The following is a 23,358-nucleotide window of genomic DNA, read 5'->3' on the forward strand; positions in this document are numbered from 1 at the left end:
AGCTGATTTTTGGTGAGGATGATCTCCTCACCATAGAGATCATCCTCACCAAAAATCAGCTCATTCCGAAACTTCTAACCCATGTAAGACAAAACGCATTTGTTAAAGTGTGTGGTAAAACTAAGGGTGGCGAACGGGACCCTTATTCATAATTTGAAATCTTATCAAAAATGTTATAAACCAATACTTTGGACGACGCACGTTGCCCTATCTTGGCATTTGTCCACATCAGTTTCGTCTCTCAGTCTTCAAACTTCGTCCTAATTCTAGTCTTAGTAGGTAATAAACAATTATTCTATCTGCCACATGGCATAAGTTTGGAATGCCTGTATTTGACCAAATCTTTCTTTTGACTGAGTTGGTCAGTTAGTGAACTGCCGTCTCTCCTTTATAACCATGTGTTCTAATGGATGACTTTTTCTTCCCTTTGTTTCCACGCACGTTCGTGCATGGGTGTCTGTAGATTACGTAACCTAACGTAGAAATAATGAGAGAAAAAAAAAATGATCAAGTTGTACAATTGTACTATATTTTCATTGAGGATATGATAGGTGTTTTTTATTTTATTTAGGAACTTTGATTGCTACTAAAACGAAGATGCTTCCACTTTGCAGATTGCAACCATAATAGCAGACTGAAACTAGCACTTTTCAATAAGTTGATTGGTTGGGTGGGGTTGGACTGATTTTATTTTATTTTTACAAACAAGCTTTCATTAATTAATCAATTAAAATGATTGAAGCGTGATGTTAGAGAATAAGACGCATCATATTAAGAAGCATGGGACACATTGTATCATTATTAATGTATCTCATCCGAAAAGAAATGTTCTAATAGAGAATGATACATATATTAATATCAATTAAGATATTCTATATTAAGAATTATGGTTATTTAGAAAATAAATACCTTAGTTGATTTAATATTTATATATACCTTATTAGGGTTCTTGTAATAATCATCCAAAAGATTATCAATAAATTCTATTATTCTATATGGTATCAAAGCATAAACTCTATTAAGAGCATGATCTTGGTGCACCATTCTTTCGCAATGATGTCGGTGACACTATTGCCAGACCTAAATTCTTTTCCCCCTCTTATAATACTACTTCAGTTTCATTTTTCAATACAAATGTCACTTTGGTCTATATCTTTACAAACCTCCACAATCCACTTATTCATGTCTCATGATCTTCATTTTTTATATTTTATTTTTAATCTTAAACTCTCCTATAAGAGTTTTTTTTATAAATCCCATGACCCTACTTTGTATGCTCCAAGGAGAATCATGATAAGTCTGATCTAGTGAGTCATCGACTCTTATAAACTAAAAAATAAGTATGATATGATAATGATGGACTTCACAAACAGGCAGTGATCACCAATAAGCACAATTGATTTTTTGACAATTCATGAACGTGTCATTCATAAGATCAAGGACAATTATTTAATTCAACCAATTGTGCATTCCTTCTTTAAAGGACCTTGCAATTGTAAGTGTGCTAGAGAATAAGAGGCATCATATTAAGATGCATGAGATACATTATATCATTGTCAATACATCTCAATCCAAAAGTAATGTTGTGATGTATGTAACAGTCAATTAGGATATTCTACATTAGGAATTATTATTATCATTAATCTTCATATTAGGCTACTTTATGTATCTTGATTGATGTAATATCTATAAATAGTTAAATACCATATTAGGGTTCATGTAATAATCATCCAATAGATTATCAAAAAATTCTATTATATTATAATGTATCAAGAAATAAGCTCCACTGAGCATGATCTTGGTGCATGTTCTTTGATGATGGTGGTGGTGGCACCATCATCGGACTTAAATCCTTTTTCTACTCTCTTTTACTTCTAATAAAGTTTTCTTTAATAATAAAACACGCCTTTTAGATCTTTACAAACCTCATTAGTCCACTTACTGATGTCTCATGATCGTCATTTTCTTTTTATCTTAAACTTCTCCAGTAAGAGTTCTTTTATAAACCCCATAACTCTACTTCATATACTCCTGGGAGAATCATGAAAATTTTGATCTAATGAGTCATTAACTCCAAAACATTCAAAAATGAGCAGGATGTGAAAGTGATAAACTTCACAAACAAATGATGATCACCAATAAACACGATTGATTTTCAACGATCCATGAATATGTCACTTATAAGATCAGAAGCAATTAAATAATTCAATTAATTGCATATTCCTTCTTCAAAGGACCATGCAATTACAAGAGGGTATTAGAAAATAAGATGCATTGTGCATGAGATACATTGTATCATTGTCAATATATCCCATCCCAAAAGGAAGGTTGTGATAGAGAATGATACAAGTATAAATATCAATTAAGATATTCTACATTAGGAAATATTGTTATTTAGAATCTTTATAGTAGGCTACTATCTATATTTTGATTGATGTAATATCTCTAAATACCCCTATTAGAGTTCATGCAATAATAATCCAAGAGATTACCAATAAACTATATTCTTCTATAGTCGAGATGACCAGCCAAATACGAGATCTTAGGGACAATAACCCAACTAAGAAGACCTCAAAACCCAAACGAGGTTCAATCACAATTAATATTTGCATATCCATTCCCATCTACCCAAGAAATCATCAAAGAACATTCCTTTTACACTCAAAAACAAATAATAACCAAATAATTGAGATAACTATCCTGACGAGTGCACACTCGATCCTCAAAAATATGTACTTCCGTGGTCCCCAATTTATCAAGGAACCATGCTCCAAAGAATCTATTTTGAAGCTCCATAGAATACAGAGCTAAGAAGCCCTCTCCTTCTGGATAATAGAGACCCAACTCGTAATGGATGAAGAGTTGGTCAACAGCTTTCCCATCAGTTTTGCAAAGCAAACAAAATTTTGGAATAATTAAACCCCGTCATGAATCATGCTAAGGGATACCATCAAATTCAGAGTCACATATGTACTGTGTAAAAAGCCTGGGGTCTTGTGTACCCTAATTTCAAAAAGGTTTTAACATTTCTGGAATACTTGTCCATGGGTAACGGGTATTTATAGGGTCGGTTCTGATTCCAAGGTTTCATTTAGGTTCTGATTCAGATTTTACTTTCATTCAATCTGAATTAGTTCAGAGAAGCTTATTTTGATGTAAAGGACTTGAAAACATAGAGAAGTTGGGAGAATCAATACTAAAACATTGCAAATATACACTGATATTTAAGTAGGATAAAACAAACAGGATAGATAACAGTGCTCATAACTGAATACATCACACTAAAACAAAACAAAACAAAAAAAAAACCAAAAAAAACAAAAAATCATGTATTGTAATATATGCAAGATGAATTGTGTAATACAAATAGAAAATTTAAGTGTTCGAAGAACTGAGAAAATGAGAGAAAATTTACATAAATTGTTGCAACAACATAATTATATGCAAATAAATGTCAATTACATCTATGATTCTTGATAGCCACATCGACGAATAACCCTCTCCTCGTCTCCATGTTGGCTCAGAACCCTGATAAGCATGTGTACAGTTTCCATGACAATTACGATAAATTCAAAAAAAAACAAAACAAAAAATTTAAAAAAAAAAAAATACACTATATTCTATTGTTAACAAGCTCAAATAATATCATTTGCTAACGTTTTGGGTACTTTATAAGGTTTCTAATTATTTGTTATTTATGTAGATTTTTATATTCTGTGTTGAGTTTCAAACATAAGCTTTAAAATTGATGGACGAAATGAGATTTTGAACCATGGATGAAACAAAATTTACCGAAGGCATTAATTACACAATCATGGCTCCAAAAGAACTAAAAGAAGTGTACTAGTTTATCTAATAACCCAGGTGTAGAAAAAACAGGACTTCCCCATGAAATCTGATGCCAACCTAGAAGGATTTGCTCAGGCAATTACCAGGCTAAGCACTCATCAAAAAGAGTTACAAAGCAAGTAAGCAACTCCTGTTAAAGTGCAGGGTTTCTCAAGAGAGGTACTGCGGGAAATAGAATCTGATCCTCCCTTAACATGCTGAAATAAGCTGTCAGATCCACAAATGGATGAAGAGTTGATTCATCAACTCATAGTACAAGAAATGCTTTGGCTATGATTAATATGAGATGCCAGGCCTTCAAAGAAAGCCGGTAACCAGACTTTAAATTTATTTTCTTAGAAATCTTAAAGAGTAAAATAACGAAAGCAAAGATAGTTACCTTGGAATAACCTCAAAGCACACAGGGGTAGAATGGACTTTACCAGTGACCAGAAAGAAATAAGAAACAGAATTTGTCCAGGTTGGTTGGACAGTTTCATTGCTTTGATGCATTACCTACTATACTGAAAAAGTCTTCATGTTGTTGATCATCTCAATGGTTTCTTTATCAACTTTTTCCTTCATCTCCTCATCAGAACGTAAGAAGCTTGGTTGGTTTGTTGAGGCCAAAAGTCTAGCCCACGCCCTGTCTGTCAGTTTGACGGTGTTTTGAACCTCGGTCACACGCTGCAACACCAAATCATACCCCATCAAAACCATGAGTATTAGATACGTAATACCAAAGTAAATAAACTGGAAGAAACTGTTTATACAAAAGGAGAAAATACAGCATGCTCCTTCACATGCATACACATAATGCTTAAGCTGTTTCTAACGAAGGTTACACAAAGCCTGTTAATTTTTACAGTGTTGGAACGAATAAACCAGATTTACACACTAACAAAGCGAGGCTAGTGATTTAATTACAAGATGGGTAAACTCATCCACGCATATTGAGTACAATTGGAGACGTGAAGAGGGTGTATTGAAAATGAACTTAAACAGTGGCTCAATTATGAATAATGTTCAATGCAGAGCTTATGTGCTGATACTACCTGAGATATTTTTTTCCGGAAGGTGATACTACTACCACTTGAGATGGCTAACATTCAACGATAAATAGTCATATCAAACAGGTCCCAACAAAGACCTTGTCTATGCTTCAAACGTCAATTATGTTGGACAAGGAATCCCTTTTTTTATACGGATCCCATTAGTCAGGTACATGTACAAGGGAAGTGTTTCCATCAGCATCAACGCACTACAGAACCGTCATGGCTGCAGATACTCTGTTTTGGTGGATTACTTTTGACTTTTTAAAGTCATATACATGAAATATTATAGAGATTCATATTTTGTGATATAATCAAATTAATTTATCACTGGTGATTGCTGCTGCTGCTGCTTTTTAAACGCTATTGGAGCAAAATTTAAGATAAGCCTGGTCCTGAAAATCCTTCACTACTAACATCAAGACATCTTTCAAAGTATCCCAATAAACTTTAAAGAACTACATTGAGAAATCACCAGGCCCTGGGGCTTTGTCCTCACCCGAACCACAAATGGTGTGATAGATCTCCTCAAACGGCCTTTCAAGCCAAATTTGTTGCTTCACACTAATGGGATTAAAATCAAGGTTCTTTAATAAGAGTCTGATATCATGCAACTCTAAATAAAGATTCATATAAAATTCTTCCACCCATTCTGTAAGCCCATCCTCCCCTTCTAAATAACCAACATGAACCTTCAATCTTGAGATATGATTTAACTCTATGGGCATTGGCCATCTAAGAAAAGAAATTCTTTGTTGTCCCCCTTCCTTCAGCTATTTCACCCTAGAATTCTGCTTCTAGCTAATTTCTTCCATCTTCACTAATTTATGAAAATTTATTTTCATGTTAACCCTTCTAACTTTCTCTTCCAACGACAACTCACCACCTCTTCTATTATATCTAAACTAGCAATTTTCTCAAATAGAATCTTCTTCACCTTCACCCTCCCGAAAAACCTTCCTATTTCACACTTAAATCTCCTCCCCTCAGTGTCTTGAACTTGCATCTAAACCGATACTCCAGTCTACATGAAATAGAGAAAGAATTCCACCCATCCCACACCAATTTGTTGTTGTTGTCACAAGTAGCCACATGTTCTCAAATCTAAAAGGGATAAACTGTTGAACCACCGAATTGAAGTTTTCCTCCATAGACTTTAGCCATTAAGCCACCTAGCAACTTCATCTCTCCTCTTCATTTGTAAGCTATAACCTTTCCTTTGAAGGGGAATCTAATCACATTAAAATCCCCTCCCAAACACCAAGGGAGATCTCAACAAAGATCAAGATCATCCAACTCCTCCAAAAAATGGGATCTCCTAATTAATGTACCATAAATCCCCAAAAAAACCCAACAAAATTCCTCTCTAACCAGAATTCTGAAGCCAGTTTGAAAGTTGAAATTATATGCTTGGTAACAGAAACTCATAAACATAATCATACAAACAGACGATTAGAAGGGAAAAATGTTGCTTACAGAAATTGGAAAATAAGCATGCCTGCTATTTACAGGTCCAACTGTGAAGCCAGTGTACCCTGCCATGGCCCCATGAACAGCACTATGGGCCAGAAGTGTGCAGTAAATGTTGTCAGATGCATTACTAGGAATAGCTCGAATCATGTACGTTGGATCTGCATGTATGATTTCTGATTTTATAACCAAGACATATTGAATGATAGTAATAGGTTTGATGATAGTTGTATCATGTATATCAGCAGACTTACCCCACAATGCATTAAAATTTTGAGGATTATTTGCTACAATATAAAATCTTAAAACAGAGAACATGCACGCAAAGTTTAAAAAATCTCTTCTTGATTAGAGGAAAACCGATAACTGTTTTGATCTAAGCATTCCAAGAAATTCCAAAAAATTCAATATTTTGAGGTCAATATTTCATTACAGTCTAGGCTGGAGCATTCCGATACAGTATGTTACTTTAAAACATGCATACAAGTATCAACTATTAAGAAATGCTTCTAATAGCCTACGAAGTAAACAGCCAAGGTTTAAGTGAGTTGCTTCTAGTTGTAATCTTTCTTGAGAAATAAGAACTAATAACAGATGGCAATGCAAGTGCCAGGGAGTGAAAATAGATTCTCAAAATATGGTTCTTCAACAAAATAAAACAAAAATATCATCCAAAACATTTCCTCTTTTTTTTTGGGAAGGGAGCAAAAATTTACTAATTATGGCTCCACTTGTTCAAAACTTTTTATTATCAGGCAAATCTGGTTGGTACAGTCAAATTCTGAGGTATTGTGGGAATTTCAGAAATCAGGAGAAATAATGCAGTATGGTGACTTTGAAACACAAGGAGCTCTTATATTTTCATTTTTACAACCAAAAAAAAATTCAGAAGTTTAAGGAATCCCTTATAGTTGTGATAAAATCTCGTAATACTGAAAAAAAAAAATTTGAAAGGCAGTTTTCCACACGTAGAACTAGAAACACTGGGAAAATATAATGTATGTGCTCCAAATGAAAATCCAGAATGCAGTGAAGAATGAATTATGTATAACTGTCAATTACCTATATACTTGAGATTTATTGGCATTTTCTGGTCCTTTGTGAAATGATCCTGCAACAAAATAAAGGGTTTCAAAAACAGAGTAAAAAGTATAAAATAAATATAACATAACAGAAAAAAGAACATATTAATGCCCTTGTTCCTACGAAAACAACTAAACTGTTGCTGCACTTAAATATTACAATCACTTCATGGCGAAGAATTTCCCATTTTCAAGTTGTTCCCTATTTCTAGTTGCTGTGTCAAAAATAAAACGATTAAACTTCTCAAAATTCCTTCAATAAGGCTAGAGTTAGAGATGGAAGGTGTGGGGTAGGGTGCAACAAAGAGCCAAACCAAAACTTTATATGTTCATTAATCATTTTCTACAATAAACCAAGGACCTAATACTGCAATGATAATTTAAAAGGTAAGGCAATATGCAAGAAACAATAATACACAAAGGCACAAAAGAATTACAAGGTTTGCACACAAAGGGTTACATCCATAAGCGATTACAAACAGGAGCTTCAATGAAGAGAATCGAATAGAGTACAAGATAAACATGTCTGGCCAGTTCACCACTCTCCCAATCCTATTTAAACCTTCTATTTACACCTCTTATAAGCCTTTCTACAACATTGCACAACCCAAATCAGCCCAAAACAATGCTTACATAAACGTCGCCAAATCATCAGCCGAACTCAACCAGGAAACACTTTCCAAAACAGTTAAAGAAAGAAACCACATTGGACACACTACGAGGGTGGAGAATTCAAGAAAAGTCTCACAAAAATCTTCAGCTTGAATTGAATTCTCTGAACTCCGATGAAGATGCGCATTGACAACCTTTAACTTGACCAAGCTAACAAGCTTCCCGCATTCTCCTGTTAGGGCCTACTGTAAATCTTCTTAGTAATGTATATTCCAGACTTGAACCTGTGGAAACAAAAGTTGTTCTTCTAGAACTTCACCTTGACCCATGTGTTCAAAAAAGTTACAACCATCTCAAACCTCGAACCTTCTTTGACAATGGTTATTGCAACAGAGAACCTAACCTTTGCTTTATGTTCAATGTTAATTGCAGAAACCCCAAGGAACTAATGGGAAGAGGACATCATTATCGAAGCCTTATCCCATAACTTTTGGGTCAGTTATAAACAAAATCATGTTCCTCCATCCATCGCAAAAGATGAGAAAATACAAGCAAACAAAGGCATAAAATTTACATAGTTCACCCAATAAAGGGCAACATCCAAGGGTGATGACAATCGGGAGCTTCCACCATTAAAGAATGATAGAGTCAAGAATGTGAGATTCCTAACCACCTTCACCACTCCCCCAACCCTTCTTTAGACTCTTTTATTTATTAAACATTTCTTCTACAATTTGTACACCACAAGAAGCCTAAACAATGCTTAAACAAGCATCCCCAAACCACGAAACATTCTCAAAACAATTAAGGAAAGAAATACATTAGGAATACAACAAACGAGGAAATAAAAGAGAATTTAGACAATTCTCACGATAGGGAAGGTGAAGTGAGGGGACGTTTACTAAAGAATATAGAAGAAAGTTGCTATTATTAGAGTATTTCATGGAGATGCAGACAAAAGAGGGCAAGGATGTTGATGTATTATAGAGGTCGGATGGTATTTTGTTATTCCAAACAAAAGATGATTTAGTAAAATTTCGACATATTTCCACAATATATACTGAAATATTTTCATTTCCACAAGGTCCGACGGGAAGTTTAGCTGACAGATTCTTTATGTAAGTATTGCAATGGAAACCACTTCATTTCACAAAATATTTTGACGAATAATGAATTTTGACAGAAATAATTGAATTTTAGGTGTAAAAATGCAAGATTTCGATGGAAATATTTTGATTAGCAATAAATTTTGATAGAAATATTCTTCCTTGAAAAGACTATTCTAAAAAATATTGATAAGATTTCTAAAAACAAGATCTTATAAGTTTTTGCTAAAAAGGACTTGTAAATTACACATAATAATAATAATAACTAACAAAAAAATTACATATAATATTCAACTATTAGTGTAGACACTCCAAGTTGCCCAAATCCCAAGGAAACGATCAAAGGAATAAAAATGTATGATCAATGGACTATTCATGGCCCAAAATCCAGTCAAAAGCCCATATACAGATTTGGGTCCAATCCACTAGGTCGGATCCATTCCCATAAAGGGGATCAGACCAGTCCCATATAGGGGGTCGGACCAGAATAAATTTTGTCAGAAAAATTGTCCCTCCATGCCACATGGCTTACCAAATCTGAGTTTGCTATGGTTTTGGGACACTTGGCACTCTTTTAAGCACATTTATCTCTCTAAATAAAATATCTTATAGGTGGCCTTACCACCTTAACCCTTCGAAGATTTTGGTTCTCAAAATACCAAAGCACATGGGTTGTGTAAAATTAACTTTTTGCCCCTGCCTTCATTAAAATCATATTTGCAAGTTCCAACGTCCTTAATGGAATCAAATAAAAGATTAAGTTGGACTATTATATCCCTAGGCTATTTTGGGGACTTGATTGATTGGACTCTTGTACCCTTCAAAGCCTCTCTAGAACGTTTTTAGCGGAAAATTTCCACTTTACCCTTCATTTGCTAATGTACATGAAGTGGTAATTTACCACTGAGGGCTCTTCATTAAAGATAAAGTCATGCATGCTATCATCAAGGTAATCTTACAATTGTCCCAACTTGTGGAGCATGAACCTTTTGCTAAAGATTTCTCTAGGAAATTTTAAAGGTAAATTACCATCAAGACCCTATTGATTAAGGGTAAATGAAGTTCACTCTTATGATATTTTTGAAAATAATCCCTATTTAAAAATATGGATCATTATATATATCCCTAAATTGCTCCCAATAAATCTATAAATAAAGGGGGGTCTCAAGGCTTCCATCATCAAATCCATAGCCTAAAAATCCGCAAAAATCCCACTTCACTCTCCTCTTCTCTGAATATTCAATCTCTTGAAGAGTAAAGTTCAAGAATCAAGGAGGAGCTCAAGAAGATAACTAAGGTAGAACAAGTTTAATCTAGCTTCGTTTTTCTAGGCTCTTCTTCTCCTAATCCTCTTTTTTTTTTTTCTTTTTTTTCTTTTTTTTTTCTATTTTATAAACTAGAAGGCTTGTGTGCAAACCACCCCCAACTCTATCCATATCAACCGGTCAAGCCTTGTTTGGGGATGACCTCCGAACAAAGTACCCAAGAGAGAAGGGAGGTGGGGTACCCTAGATCTAGAACTTTATTTTCTTCACTATTATATGTAAATCAAAATGGTAAGATGAACGTATTAGGGTTCTTTCCTTAGAGACAAGCACCATTGTCCTTTCATAGATCTAACTGTCAGCCCTGCAAAATTTTTGCATCCATGTAGTGTAGATCTTAATAAGTCCAAACAAAACAGGGCTCTCTTATGAGAACTCTTTTTTTTACTTGAACCAAATCAAATTTCTATTAGAAAACATCATGCATGCATCATTTCCTTGCACTTCCACTACTTAACACAATTCCCACATCAATGAGACCATGCTGCTAAGAACAATGGATAGAGCTGAAATTGTGGGCTGATTTGGGACAGATGGTTCTCCCTATTGAGGGAAGCATTTTCACTAATTCCAATTGGAAGAAAACCATCTTGAAATCAATTTCATCCCCACTAAAGGGCTCAACAACCTTATGAGTAGTTTGTGAGCTATAGCCAAAAGAAGCAACATATGCCAGTGCCGACAGATGACAGTAGCTTCCCAAGGTTGTAACTCCAAGATCAGAACACCAAATAGGTTGGATATTTTTTCTATAGAACCATCTTGAAGTGTAAAATATCTCTTCAATTAGAGTTGATTTGTTTTGGCTTTGATAGTGATTTCAACCTAAAGGTTGAAAATCCAGGTTGTTGGAATTTTCTTTCACATAGGTTCCATCATGTCAAATTTTCTATTGGCATCTAAAACTCCTTCCCATGCATTTTTGGGTATTATTTATGTCAAAAAAAAACTTCTTCAGAGGGTCCCCACACTAATGGGATCAACTTAAAATTCGTTTTAAAAAGTGAATGTGATTCTAATAAGAAACCTACATTTTGCCTCTCATTTGGCCCCACACATTCTAAGTTTCCAAAATGATCAAGTCCACAAGGTAACCACCATCTTACTGATGGGGAGAGGGGTGCAGAACACCTTTCCCACTATTTAACCAAATCCCCTCACCTAAATCTATATGGTTTGACCATTAGAGCCACTCTTTCTAGGAAAAGTATTTTCAACAGAAAATCAGTTTTTGGGTGATCATTCACACCCTAGAACTAATGAATGTTGGCGACTCTCATTCCAAGTAGTATGGGATTTTCCTAATAAAAAATCACACAGCTACAATTATTATAAATGAACTAGAATTAGTTAGGTATCTATATCATCTTATTTAGATGTATTGTAAGCAAATTAGTACATCCATACAAGTATGCACATAAAATCATCTATGTTCTGCATTCTAATTGGCTGGATATATATTAGTAATTTATTCATAAAATTTAAAGATTAAATTTAAATAATGTGTGAATACAATACTCAATAGCTTGTTAATTATGGAAGTGTTATATATATATATTAAGGTGTATGTAGTTAATGTGACATTACCATTCGCATCTGCATATAAAATATTTACTGTTTTCAACTCTCGAGCTTTCAAATACTTGCACATACATGTAGTGGAACATTATTGATCTTCATTTCCATACTTCATATGGCCGTTCATTGAATTTCTCTGACTTATGAGTTTGTTTCAATATATTTTTTTACCATTTATGATATCTACAACATTTCCATGAAATTGTATTAATATCCTCATTTATCAAATATTGCATTTACAGGCAGACTGAAATAGATGCCATATCAAAATCCAATACCTTGTTCATGTTAACTTGGTTTTATAATAATCGCTACCAGGAAAAATGAAATGAGTACAAGTATATAATATCTTCACAATATGAACACTAAAACATGGTCAATTGCAGTAATTGATGGAAACATCGTCAAAAATAATTCTCTGAAATCAGATCAATTTAATTATTCAAATTCACTTTAATTGGGATCAACTTTCCAAATTTGTGGGGGGGGGGGAGGGAGAGGGATATATTACTCCACGAAGAGTGATGCCTTGTGTAGTTTCCTAGAAATAGTGGTCAACTACTGTAATCTTATTATTTAATGCCAAATGACCAAGAATACTTCTGGTTGTAAAGATGATAATCATGCATTCAAAAATCCTCAACTACCCACTCATGTGAGATATCAAAGATCAACAAAAAATTCTTGCTTAGTTGCAGACTTCCTTAGTTGTATGGAGAGAACTATATTCTCTTTTTTCATTTTAAATCAAGGTGGTTATGGCAGGTACTTTTTAAGAAAAAAGATAACAATAATATTGCAAATGCCGATGGTGGATAGGGAAGAAATTAAGAAAAAGCTATTACAAGCCAGACCTTGATCTCCTGAGATATCCATAGCCCAACATCTAGGAGAAGCCTGTTTCCTGATGCATCTTTCTTGTCAATTGCATGTATGCTTTGAGCAACAAACTCCTGTCCGGCACCCTCTGCCAACACAATTACCATGTGCCCATTTTCTTTAACCCTTTGTTCAATAAATTCAAAAAGCCCACCTTGCCCCTCAAGATAGAATGGAGACTCGGGTATCAAGCAACAATCCTGTTACGACTCATATTTTATTTATGGATTGCACAGTTGTAATAGAAATATTAATTAAGGACCTCCCGATTATGGGATGGGAATACATTCCTATTATGGGATGTCAAAAAATATTTTTCAAATGATTTTAGTTCATGTTAATTATAAAAAATAGAAAGAACATATTTAGATAAGATGATATCAATTAAAAACATGTAAATAATACCTGAAAAATAAGAACACACCAAATTTATTTGAAAAAAGTGTCGGTGTATGCCGAAGAAAGCGAATTTTTAGAAAATGGGGAGTCCTTGTTCAATAATAATTATCATCAGTAAATCCACTATTTTTTTGACACAGGAGACAATAGTATCAAGTATTGATCCAATCAAGTGCATCTCATTCCAGTCATCTTTGGTCTTGGGCCCTGATAACCATGGTTCATGGCCTGGGTCATACTTATATCCATGTGCATGTTGTAGGGACTCCAGAAAGACTGGTTCGACTAAACTAATATTCATACTAGAACCAAGTCTTAATCATTGGGAACAACCTACCAAAATGTGAACCTCACATCCATGTATGTTCTCCAGGTGTACCAATTGGTGGAAAATCCTCAGGGTCCAACCTAAACAGGTAGCTTAGGTTTGTGTGTGAATGTGTTCTTTATTTATTTTTTTGCATGCATGTCAACAACATGGTCTTAAGTTCTTACCACATCTCGGCTTGCCAAAGTAGCATACATGGCAATGAACCCTGAAGCAAAAATAAAGAAAAAAAAATAAAAATTAGCAACCAAATGAAGACAAGAGAATTTAATCTCAAAAATCAAGTTCCATGACCTAACTCTAACTAGAACTCTTCCAAAAAATATACAGAAATGATTAATTATTACTCCAGTCCCATACCACTGTATCTGCCCATAAGCTTCACAATGCCAACACCATTCTCAACACTTTCAACCTCCACATGTGCAGCATTAATGGCTCTCTGAGCTTCTTCTACAGCAGTGTCAAAACCAAAAGATTTGTCTATTACCTGAAATAAACAGGAAAATTTAACCAGGAAATAAAAAATGAAATAATAGAAAGAACTAATAAAAAAAACAATGAAAAGAAATAATAGAAAGAACTATGAAGATAGACCCCTCAGTTAGCACACAAGCAATGAAATATAAAATGAACCAATGAGATGAATTCAAAATTTTGAAACTTATAGCAAGTTTCATTCCGATATGTCAAAAAACTGAAATCTTACAGCCAAAACAATCTGGAACGGAAAGAAATGTTTAACCATGGATAGAATACAAAATCAACAAACTTGGATCCATGTGATGAGATTTGACATAACTTTGACACTCATATCAAACGGGATTCCATCTTAAACAATAATGGAGAAGTTTAAAGGAAAAAGGAAGAATCTACAAATGGTTTTCATTGGCTTAGAAAAGGCATGTTATTAGTCCCCAAAGAGCTAATGGTATTAGAGGAAAAACAAAAAGCAAAAAAGATGAAGAAAGAGATGAGTATGTTGAAGTTGAAACCTCTCATACAAGGGTAGAAAAATATATTTAATGAGAGATAGCATCTCACTAGGGCTCTAACCGAAATAAAACCAATGCCTTTTATCAACACTTTCCTCAAACCTGAAAACAAGATATTCAAAGTCAATTCCCATATGTCCCAATGGAAAAACCACCAAGCATTTAACATTGATTTCACCTTAAGGATTATGGTGTCAACAGAAAATGTGGCTGTTGTGTTCTTTCCATAAGCCCCATAATACAGCAAATGGGAGCATTCATAGGTAGAGACCGCAAGATTAGGAACTGTTTGAATACCAACTTACTATCATCTCATGCATGCTTCTTGGTAGGGTCCATCTAGTCCTAAACGATATAGAGACATATTTCCAAATATTTCTTGTAATGGAGCAATGAAAAAGGAGATGAGCAATTGACTTACACTACATAAAGAACAAACCTATAAGTAATTAGATGGCTTTACTACTCAAGTGATCAATTGTCAAAATTGTGTAAATTAGTCCAATGGAATCTTTGACGACACAGGGAGTTCCCCACCCTTTTTTGTAGGAAAGAGGATTATCTCCAAATAAGTATTTGTGTTGGATGATTATCTATGTAATGCTAAGAAGTGGTGAAAGAGATGACCAAAATCAGCCCCATAAAGTCCATCTCCGAACTCATTTATCTCAATCTTCAGGTTAATCCAATGTTTCAAGAAGAGAACATAAACCCCAACTCCCAATCGCTCAAATTTTTCTGAGGGTCCAGATTCCAAGACAATGAATATTCCTCCCACACCATACAATAACCAAATAAGGTTTTTTTTTCCCGCTCAACTATCACATTGATGGAAGAGTAATCCAAACAGTGGATTTTGTCCCCATGTGTCCTCCCAAAATAAGATCGAGTCCCCCAACCCCACCCCTTCTAGTAAATGCCCCTGTTGAAGAAAACTCATAAGCATAAATATTCTTTTCCAAAGCACAATCCTGTATGAAGTTTTAGGAAATTTTAAATTCCAGCACAATTCTGGAACTTGTCACTAATTATTTTCCTCCACAAAAATATCTTTCCTACCAAACCTCCATAGCCATTTCCCCAACAGGCCATATCCAAAACCTTGAATTTCTAAAGCCCAAGCCCCTATCCCTACCATTTTGCACTAATTATGGATGAATTAATGGTACATATTCAAGAATAGGTCTCGTAGTGTATGTTATTTGCAAATTATATAGTGTTGGTCAATGAAGTAAATACAAAACTAGAATTATCAAAAGATCCTTAAAACTATGGATTTTAAGATAAGTGAGATCAAGAAAGAATGTATGCGATCTAACTTTAATATGGAATTCTCAGGAATGAGAAATAAGCTAAAATTGACACGCAAAAAATATCTCTAACAGACCATTTTTCGTTATTTATATTTAATTATCCATAGAGATAGAGAGATTGATCATGGTGTGACCCATATAACTATTATTAAATAAACAAAGTAGAGAAGCACTTTAAGAGTATTATGTGATTGATGTGTACTGATCAAACTAAGATTATACAAGACAGAAATAAGACCATTCATTCTTTACGGAGCTAAATGTTGGAGAGCTAAGAACAACTCATTCACAGAATGAGAATAGTGGAGATGGGGTTGCTGAGATGAAGAATGGCAAGACCTAAAATGACAAAATAAAATGAGTATATTTCAGAGAATTTACGAAATCTAAATTCCTAATTGGACATAAAATAAAGGAAAATCTATTGAGATTATTTGGGCATGCATAGCAAATACCAATAATGGCACGGGTAAGATACCAATAAAAAACTAACAAGAATAATAATAATGACGGCAAAAGAAGCAGGTAATTTACAGAAAGTTGAAAACTTTAAAAGGACGAGGGGAATCACATGCAAGCAGAAAAAAGATACAAAAGACACGTGCCCTGACTAAAAATGATTCAAGATACAGTTGAATGGGGAAAAAAAAGGATTCAAGTTGTCAAAAACTTAACATGGATCTAAGCAGCAAAATGGAATTCAGGTTGTTGACCCTATTAGTGGGGATATGGTGCAAATGATAATGATATTGCCAACACCAATATTTTGGATAAAGGGTAGATGTTGAAGATCATTTTTCTTAACAAGGTCCAGACTTGAGTCCAACTCAGGTCTATTCCCATACCTAAGTCCAGACCAATCCTTTAAACTTTAATTCCTAATCTACTACTATAATAAAAAGAATATTTGGGCTTTACCAGATGAAACTCTACATTTTGATTGAAATATTTAAAACAACCCCTTAAAAGAGTAATAAAGACAATTGTACCATTACACACATTTTTTTGTAAACATACTAAAATGTAAATGCCAACCACTAGTTAGTGATGAACGGAACGGGGGGGGGGGGGGGGGGTGAGCCATTAATTGCATACAAAGGGAAAGTGAAGCCAACACAGGATTACTAAAAGAAAATTTCAAACTCTTAAGTCAATTTTATAGCCAATAATAATAATAGTCACAAAGCATGCATGCCAATTACAATTATAAATTATGGTTGAAAAACTTACTGCAATATCATTATCAATAGTCTTTGGGATTCCAGCAATTGACACTTGGAGACCACGGTTCTCAACTTCCTTTTGAAAGAAAACTTGTTGTGAGTGTAAGCGCTTAAGACTATATGGTGAATTCCATTGCTTGATCAAAACTGTAAAGGAAAAAAGATCAGTCTTATTTTAGAAGAAAAATAAAGATTTACCTTGTAAATAACAGCAGCTCCTTTCTGAGTACCGTCACCTCCAATTATGTACACCTACAAACCACAAAAGGTCACATGTCAATCATTCATTTATGCATACTAGATGATGGGAATAAAAAAAATCCACCTGATTAATCCCCCGATCTTGAATGCTATCGACAATCTTCTTAGTGTCATGACCCCCTCGTGAAGTGCGAAGAAAGGTGCCGCCACGTTTGTGGATATCATTGACAACTTTCGGTGTTAAATTTATGGTATTTTTAGAGTAAAAGCCTCTATATCCTCCCTAGGAAAAAAATTAAAATTGAAATGGATAACAACTATTAATAAATCAGCAAGACAGCAAAGCAAGACATATAACAAACTATCACACAACGCCAATATTAGTTTTCAAATTTTTTTGTGGCTTATAAGAAATACATGGACTCATAAATGCTTCCTTTTCCTATTTGGTAAAACAAAATCTATTGGTAAGAACCAAGAAGCATATGAAAAAATGAATATGATTTTCACCACTACATAGGAAGCAGAATTAATAAGAAACAACTAGCATACAAATAAATGGGATCTTTAAGGGTGGAAAATGTAAAGAACAGCTGTAAAGTAAAAAAATAAAACTAGTTTCTCATCATTATAAACCTACCTCAACTACTTGGGTTTGGTTACCTCCATTGAATTCTATCCTATGATTCCCAGGTACAGATATGGTCATTATTGTTACTTACCGGGATTCAACACTTGATTGCCCGAAATCTATGCCATGGATATGGATAGAGACTTCACATCCAATATGTTGATACCATACCTTAAATCTGTAGTTTTTTCATTAAATCACATTCTTTGATATTTACATCATACAAGATGTAATATAACTTCTAACATTAGTGAACTTTTCTTAATAACTTGCTACAACTGTACCACATAATAATAATATTTTTCATTACCAAAATAAGAAAATTGTTAAAAGTTAAGGAAATATACAGCAACATAATATAAAATGAGGGCATGGTATCCCAGAAATGTCTATCCAGTACAAAATGTGGAAATGGTATCATAGAGCTATCCATGTAAAATATTCCATGCTGAAGAATAAGTTATGGTTAAAGCAGTGGAACTAACACCAAACTCACCTCAATTCCAAGAATGTTGTCGACGCCATACATATAATTCAACCCACATACTATCTCCCTAATCACGGTATTAATCCCAGGGCACAATCCACCACATGTCACTATACAAGCACGTACTTCATCTGACCTGAAATAAACCTAAGCATCACGAAGACCCATGAATCAAATGCGCTTAATTCACAAGTAGGTGGCTTTGAGAAATAAACGTACCTTTTCTCGAGGCCCTGCACGCCGGAAGTGTACTCCTCTAGGACTATTCTTCTGAATAACAATCTGAGTGCCAACAAAGATATCAGTAATGCATAATTGAAAGCCTTATTCAGATAAATGAGAAGAAAAACAAGAAGGATCACTTACTTTCTGGGCAACCACATCTTCCGGGTTGACAAAGGTTTGCCTAGCAAAAGAGATGAAACTTATGGACAAGAACATGAAGTGAATTGAGATACGCAAAAGAGCAGAATTGTTGTAGTCCCAAGGACATTCTCCGAAGGTCCAGACTGTTAGATGATCCTCAGGATTCAAACCTCACCAAGTTTGAAGATCATCTAACAGAAAATTTACGGGCATGATTTATGATATCTAAGCATAAAAATATCTTGGTAATCAAACTTTAATCCATCTATGTATATTAAGAATCACTCATGCATCATTTATACCATTGATTAACATAGCCCTAAAGGGTTGTACATGTTCTACAAATCCTAAACACAAGAAATCTTAATCTCTCTTTATAAATGGTACCTTGATGAGGACTTTGTAGTAAAGGACCTATTGTCTAACCTAAGATTTTTCACCTTTCACCTGGTCTTGAGGAAGCTTGTGAGTTCCCTAAAAAGGTCCAGAAAACTCTATAATACATTGGGATTATAAGAAAAATCTAGAGAGTTCTTTTTTTACTTCACCATAAGATTTTCTAAGTTCTTTCTTCAATTAGTGATAAGATTGCAAAATGAGAAATGTGTAGCCTCAACAACCAGACATTCTCAGTAAATGTGTTTTTTCACTTCAGACCCTAACTTGTCCATGGTACTATATAGCATTACCAAAAAATTTGTGATAATATGTCACTTGAGCTAAACACAATGAAAATTTGGAAAAAAATAAAATTAAAAAGTCAAATCCATGCATTTTAATTCGTTACTTGTGACATCAATATCCTTGACACTAGTGTACATGAGGAAACGCAATGCATAGATTTCACTTAAATAACTAAACAACCGAGTGTGATCAAGGAAAATAGAAAATACCTGTTTGAAACAAATATCATGGCACCACCTAATCAATGTAACCAAAAGAACACAGATGATTTGGAAAGATGACTTACATTATGCTTAACATTAAGTGGTTTGGGTGGTCCCAAAGGAATGGATACAAATGGGGATTTCTCCCCCTAATATATAGATTATAAAATTGTGGATAACTCTTAACAAACTACCACTGTTTAGAATTTTTTTGGAATCTTCATAAGATTAAACATCTTGAAGGGGTGGGAACTTCTCTTTTCCACTTCAATCTCCTTCCTTTTATGGATGTGCTACCAATCAAGAATTGGATCGGTGGCTGCCCACATCTCAAAAGAGGATGTAAGAAGAACATATTTTCCTTCGCAATCTTGCCTCTCACTTATTTTGATACGGCAGTCAAACAAATAACCTATCTTCGTCCATGAGTGAAGAAGGAATTGATTGACTTCTCCTTTAAGAGGAAGCTTAGTCATTATCCATCGGTCAGCTGAATACATCCCTTTATGTAATCTCGAATGAGAAGAGAAAAAAAGTCTCCCGTCTCGAAGAAATCAAACCTGGATTTCGGGTCCAACTCGATTATCAAACTAGCAATTCCTATGATCCTTTTAGGTTCCACATTCTGTCTTTCCATATCATGGAGTCCCATCCTTGTAGCTAGGTCAAGAAGGAACCTTTGGATCTAATGCAGCAATGGTTGCATCACGAATATTGATTGTTCCAACTATATGTTTGTTCTCTTTCTTTCATTGATAATATTATCTACTATAGTACGACCAATCAAATTTAGAACTCTCCAAGATCTAATATAAATCACCGCTACTCCAGAACCTTCCCTTGACATAAAAAATTATATACAACTCTTGTGTTAAGTAAAGTAAACACTCTAAATTGTTCCATATAGCCTCGGCGCATTCTTAAGTTTCCCGAGACCCTCCAAAACTCTCCAGATTTCTCAAGACCTGGTGAAGAGGAAAGCCTCAGGTCGCGTCATGGGACCATGAAAGTTCCCCCACCAGATTGTGTCAATTCCCTTGTTGCATTCCATCATTCTTCACTTCATTGAGCCTTTTCCTCAAGTTCTCCCTCCCACATCTCAAGGTGCATGTCATGCATTCTTGGGGTTGTCATGCCGCCTTCTCAAATCATCATTGGCCCCCGTATACCACTACTTGATTGTTCACCTTGTACTTTTGGACTTGTTGCAACATCCTCCTCCCTGCCAAGCCACTTCCTTGGGTTATCCATCCCTCCCTTATCTGATGTGCATATTCTATTTTTTTGACAAGTATGTGCAAATTATAAATCCTTGTTGTTGTGCCATCCTTGCCTCCTTGGCCTTCGTCTAGTCTAGCTTGACTCAAATGTTATAACTTACTTTGAAGTGCAGCATCGATTTCAACTTTCTTCGAGAGCTCAACCACCAATTTCCCCCTAAAATTGACTTCTTTTGACCCAAATTCCTTCTTGAAGCTAAGCCAAAAACCAACCCCGCTTAAAATTGGCCTGTCTTTACCAATAAAAAAAAACTGGCCTTTCTTTCAGACAAACTCATCTGAACAAGCTGAATCCTAGGAATTCCCTCAAATCTAAAGGCACTCATGCTCTTAAAAAATAATAAGAACACAAACATAGTTTCAAATATCGTCCGAGACCGAGATGGCTTGCGTTGAGGAACAAGACAGATATATCCAAGGTGAATCACACCGCATGTTGTCTCATGTGATAATTGAGTTGACTTGGGCGATAATTTGAAGATATCGGCCAAATCAGTAAAACTTGGTCGAGTCAACTAGGGATTTTGTATTTTTAATTAAAATAGTTAAATTTTTATAATTTTATCTAAATAAAATATGATCTTTTGACCAAATACCTTGCAATCTATCTTATTTTATAAAAAAAGAAATTATAATTATAATTGTTTGAATATAAATAATATTATTAAATAATTGCAAACAGAGTTAAATAGTTTATCTCACACTACACGAGATGACTTGCCCTAGACAACTCAATCTTCTCCATGAACGACACAAGACGTCAAACCGAGATTTGAAACCATAAACACAAGTATAGGTGTAAGTGTGAAGGTGGTATTTTGATCTTAGGTCTGCGGTGTCACCACACACAGACTTCACCACCTCAACAAGGTGGCATCTTCAACAAGAACACAAGTAAAAGGATACAAGCGACGATCATATCCCCTTTTATAGACTTGGTGAGAACTAAAAAAACTCCAACCACTATTTTATTTTCCCAAATATTTTTAAGAGAAATGTAGAAAACCCCTTTTCTAGAACCTTTCCTTAACATACAAGACAATGTACAGATCTTATGGTACTGTAAAGAATCTCTCTTGTTCTTCCACACTACCAGACTACTCTGCGTTTCTTTAGCACATTTTAAAGCTTTCCAGATTCCTCCATAACACTCTAGCTTCCTCAAGACGAGGTGAAGGAGAAAAACCTCATATCACACAACGGGACCGTGGGTCCGTGAAAAAATGCTTCAGTGCCTAGAAATGAAAGTTTCCCTCTATTTATAAACTTTAATCTAATTTAATGTGTTTGAATTAGAACCCATCCCCCAAACAGAAAATTAGAGTAAATGAAAGATCTCCCTTATTGCTTGAACAACCAGAAAATAAGTAACTTAGGGCCCAAATCAGTTCATTAGCATCTCTTAGTTGCACCTTATTTCCTGAAACCTTAATCAAAATAAAAACGGATCCTGTTTGGAATTCCAAGAACCAGTATTAGACTACAATTAACGTAATTAACACTGAGATTTAACCGATTTACCTCACAATCGCATAAGCTGGGCTGCTTTGCAAAGGATTCGGATACGTCTGAAGACATACAACAAACAAAAAGAAACGAATCATGATTTCTGCAAAGGATTCGCATACGTTTGTCGTGGAAACTTTTCACAGAGAAATGGATCTAACGCTTTACACAAAACTTGAATCAGAAATCCATAGAAAACGAACTTACAGGTAAACCAGGGAGAAAGTCTGTAAGATGGGGAACGTCTTCGAGAACGAAACCTAATTCTTCGATCTTGGTTGATTGTTCAGCTCTAATTGAGTGTTTTTGGCGCAAAATTAACGGTTTTTTCAATGAATTACGGTTGAAGAATCTGAAATTTGAATTGGAGAAAGATAAGAGTGAATTGTGTTTGTGAGATTTGAATAGAAGGGAAGAAGGAAGAGAGCTGGAAAGAGTGTGGTTGGCGTGAGACGAAGAGATCGAGAGCTCCATGAGAAGAGGAAATAAATGGAGGTTGTTGGCAGAGAGAAACAGAACGGTTGGGAACAAACACACGACACATGTATGGAACCATTTAAACAAAGAGACTGATATTGGCACCCCAACTTCTACTTCTTTCATCCCAATTTCTTTAACTGATTATTACACCCTAATTAAAGACTAAAATACACTTTTTAAACATTAGAGCATCTCCCAAGGCACTCTACTTATAATAAAGAGTGAAACCTATCTTTTCACATTCTAATTAAAATAGCAAAATCAAAATTGGAGGAGGTAACTCGTTACATGTAGGAAAGGCCTTCGACTGGTAATAAATAAAAATATAAC

General features: G+C 34.7%; 1 protein-coding gene across 5 annotated transcripts; it reads right to left on the reverse strand.

The window, feature by feature from the left end:
* Nucleotides 1-3,317: 3,317 nt before the first annotated feature.
* PFK4 (phosphofructokinase 4) lies at nucleotides 3,318-23,081 on the reverse strand. Of its 5 annotated transcripts, none has more exons than XM_086456918.1 (15): nucleotides 22,756-23,081; nucleotides 22,564-22,610; nucleotides 18,876-18,915; nucleotides 18,729-18,791; nucleotides 18,519-18,656; nucleotides 17,516-17,674; nucleotides 17,389-17,442; nucleotides 17,198-17,266; nucleotides 14,020-14,149; nucleotides 13,827-13,867; nucleotides 12,908-13,132; nucleotides 7,413-7,461; nucleotides 6,357-6,511; nucleotides 4,229-4,515; nucleotides 3,318-3,528 (listed from the first exon to the last, which is right to left on the reverse strand). In XM_086456918.1, exons 1-14 carry the CDS (start codon nucleotides 23,020-23,022, stop codon nucleotides 4,348-4,350), a joined length of 1,605 nt encoding a protein of 534 aa, XP_086313044.1. In that variant the 5' UTR covers nucleotides 23,023-23,081; the 3' UTR covers nucleotides 3,318-3,528; nucleotides 4,229-4,347. The 5 variants fall into 5 exon arrangements, with proteins under 5 accessions (XP_086313044.1, XP_086313048.1, XP_086313047.1 ...); XM_086456922.1 differs by having other exon boundaries at nucleotides 18,519-18,645; nucleotides 22,756-22,849; XM_086456921.1 differs by lacking the exon at nucleotides 6,357-6,511 and having other exon boundaries at nucleotides 4,345-4,515.
* Nucleotides 23,082-23,358: the final 277 nt, after the last annotated feature.

This window comes from Akebia trifoliata, chromosome 10 (genome assembly GCF_017979445.1).
Source record: "Akebia trifoliata isolate Shusen 1 chromosome 10, ASM1797944v1, whole genome shotgun sequence".
In the NCBI taxonomy this organism is placed as follows: Eukaryota; Viridiplantae; Streptophyta; class Magnoliopsida; order Ranunculales; family Lardizabalaceae; genus Akebia; species Akebia trifoliata.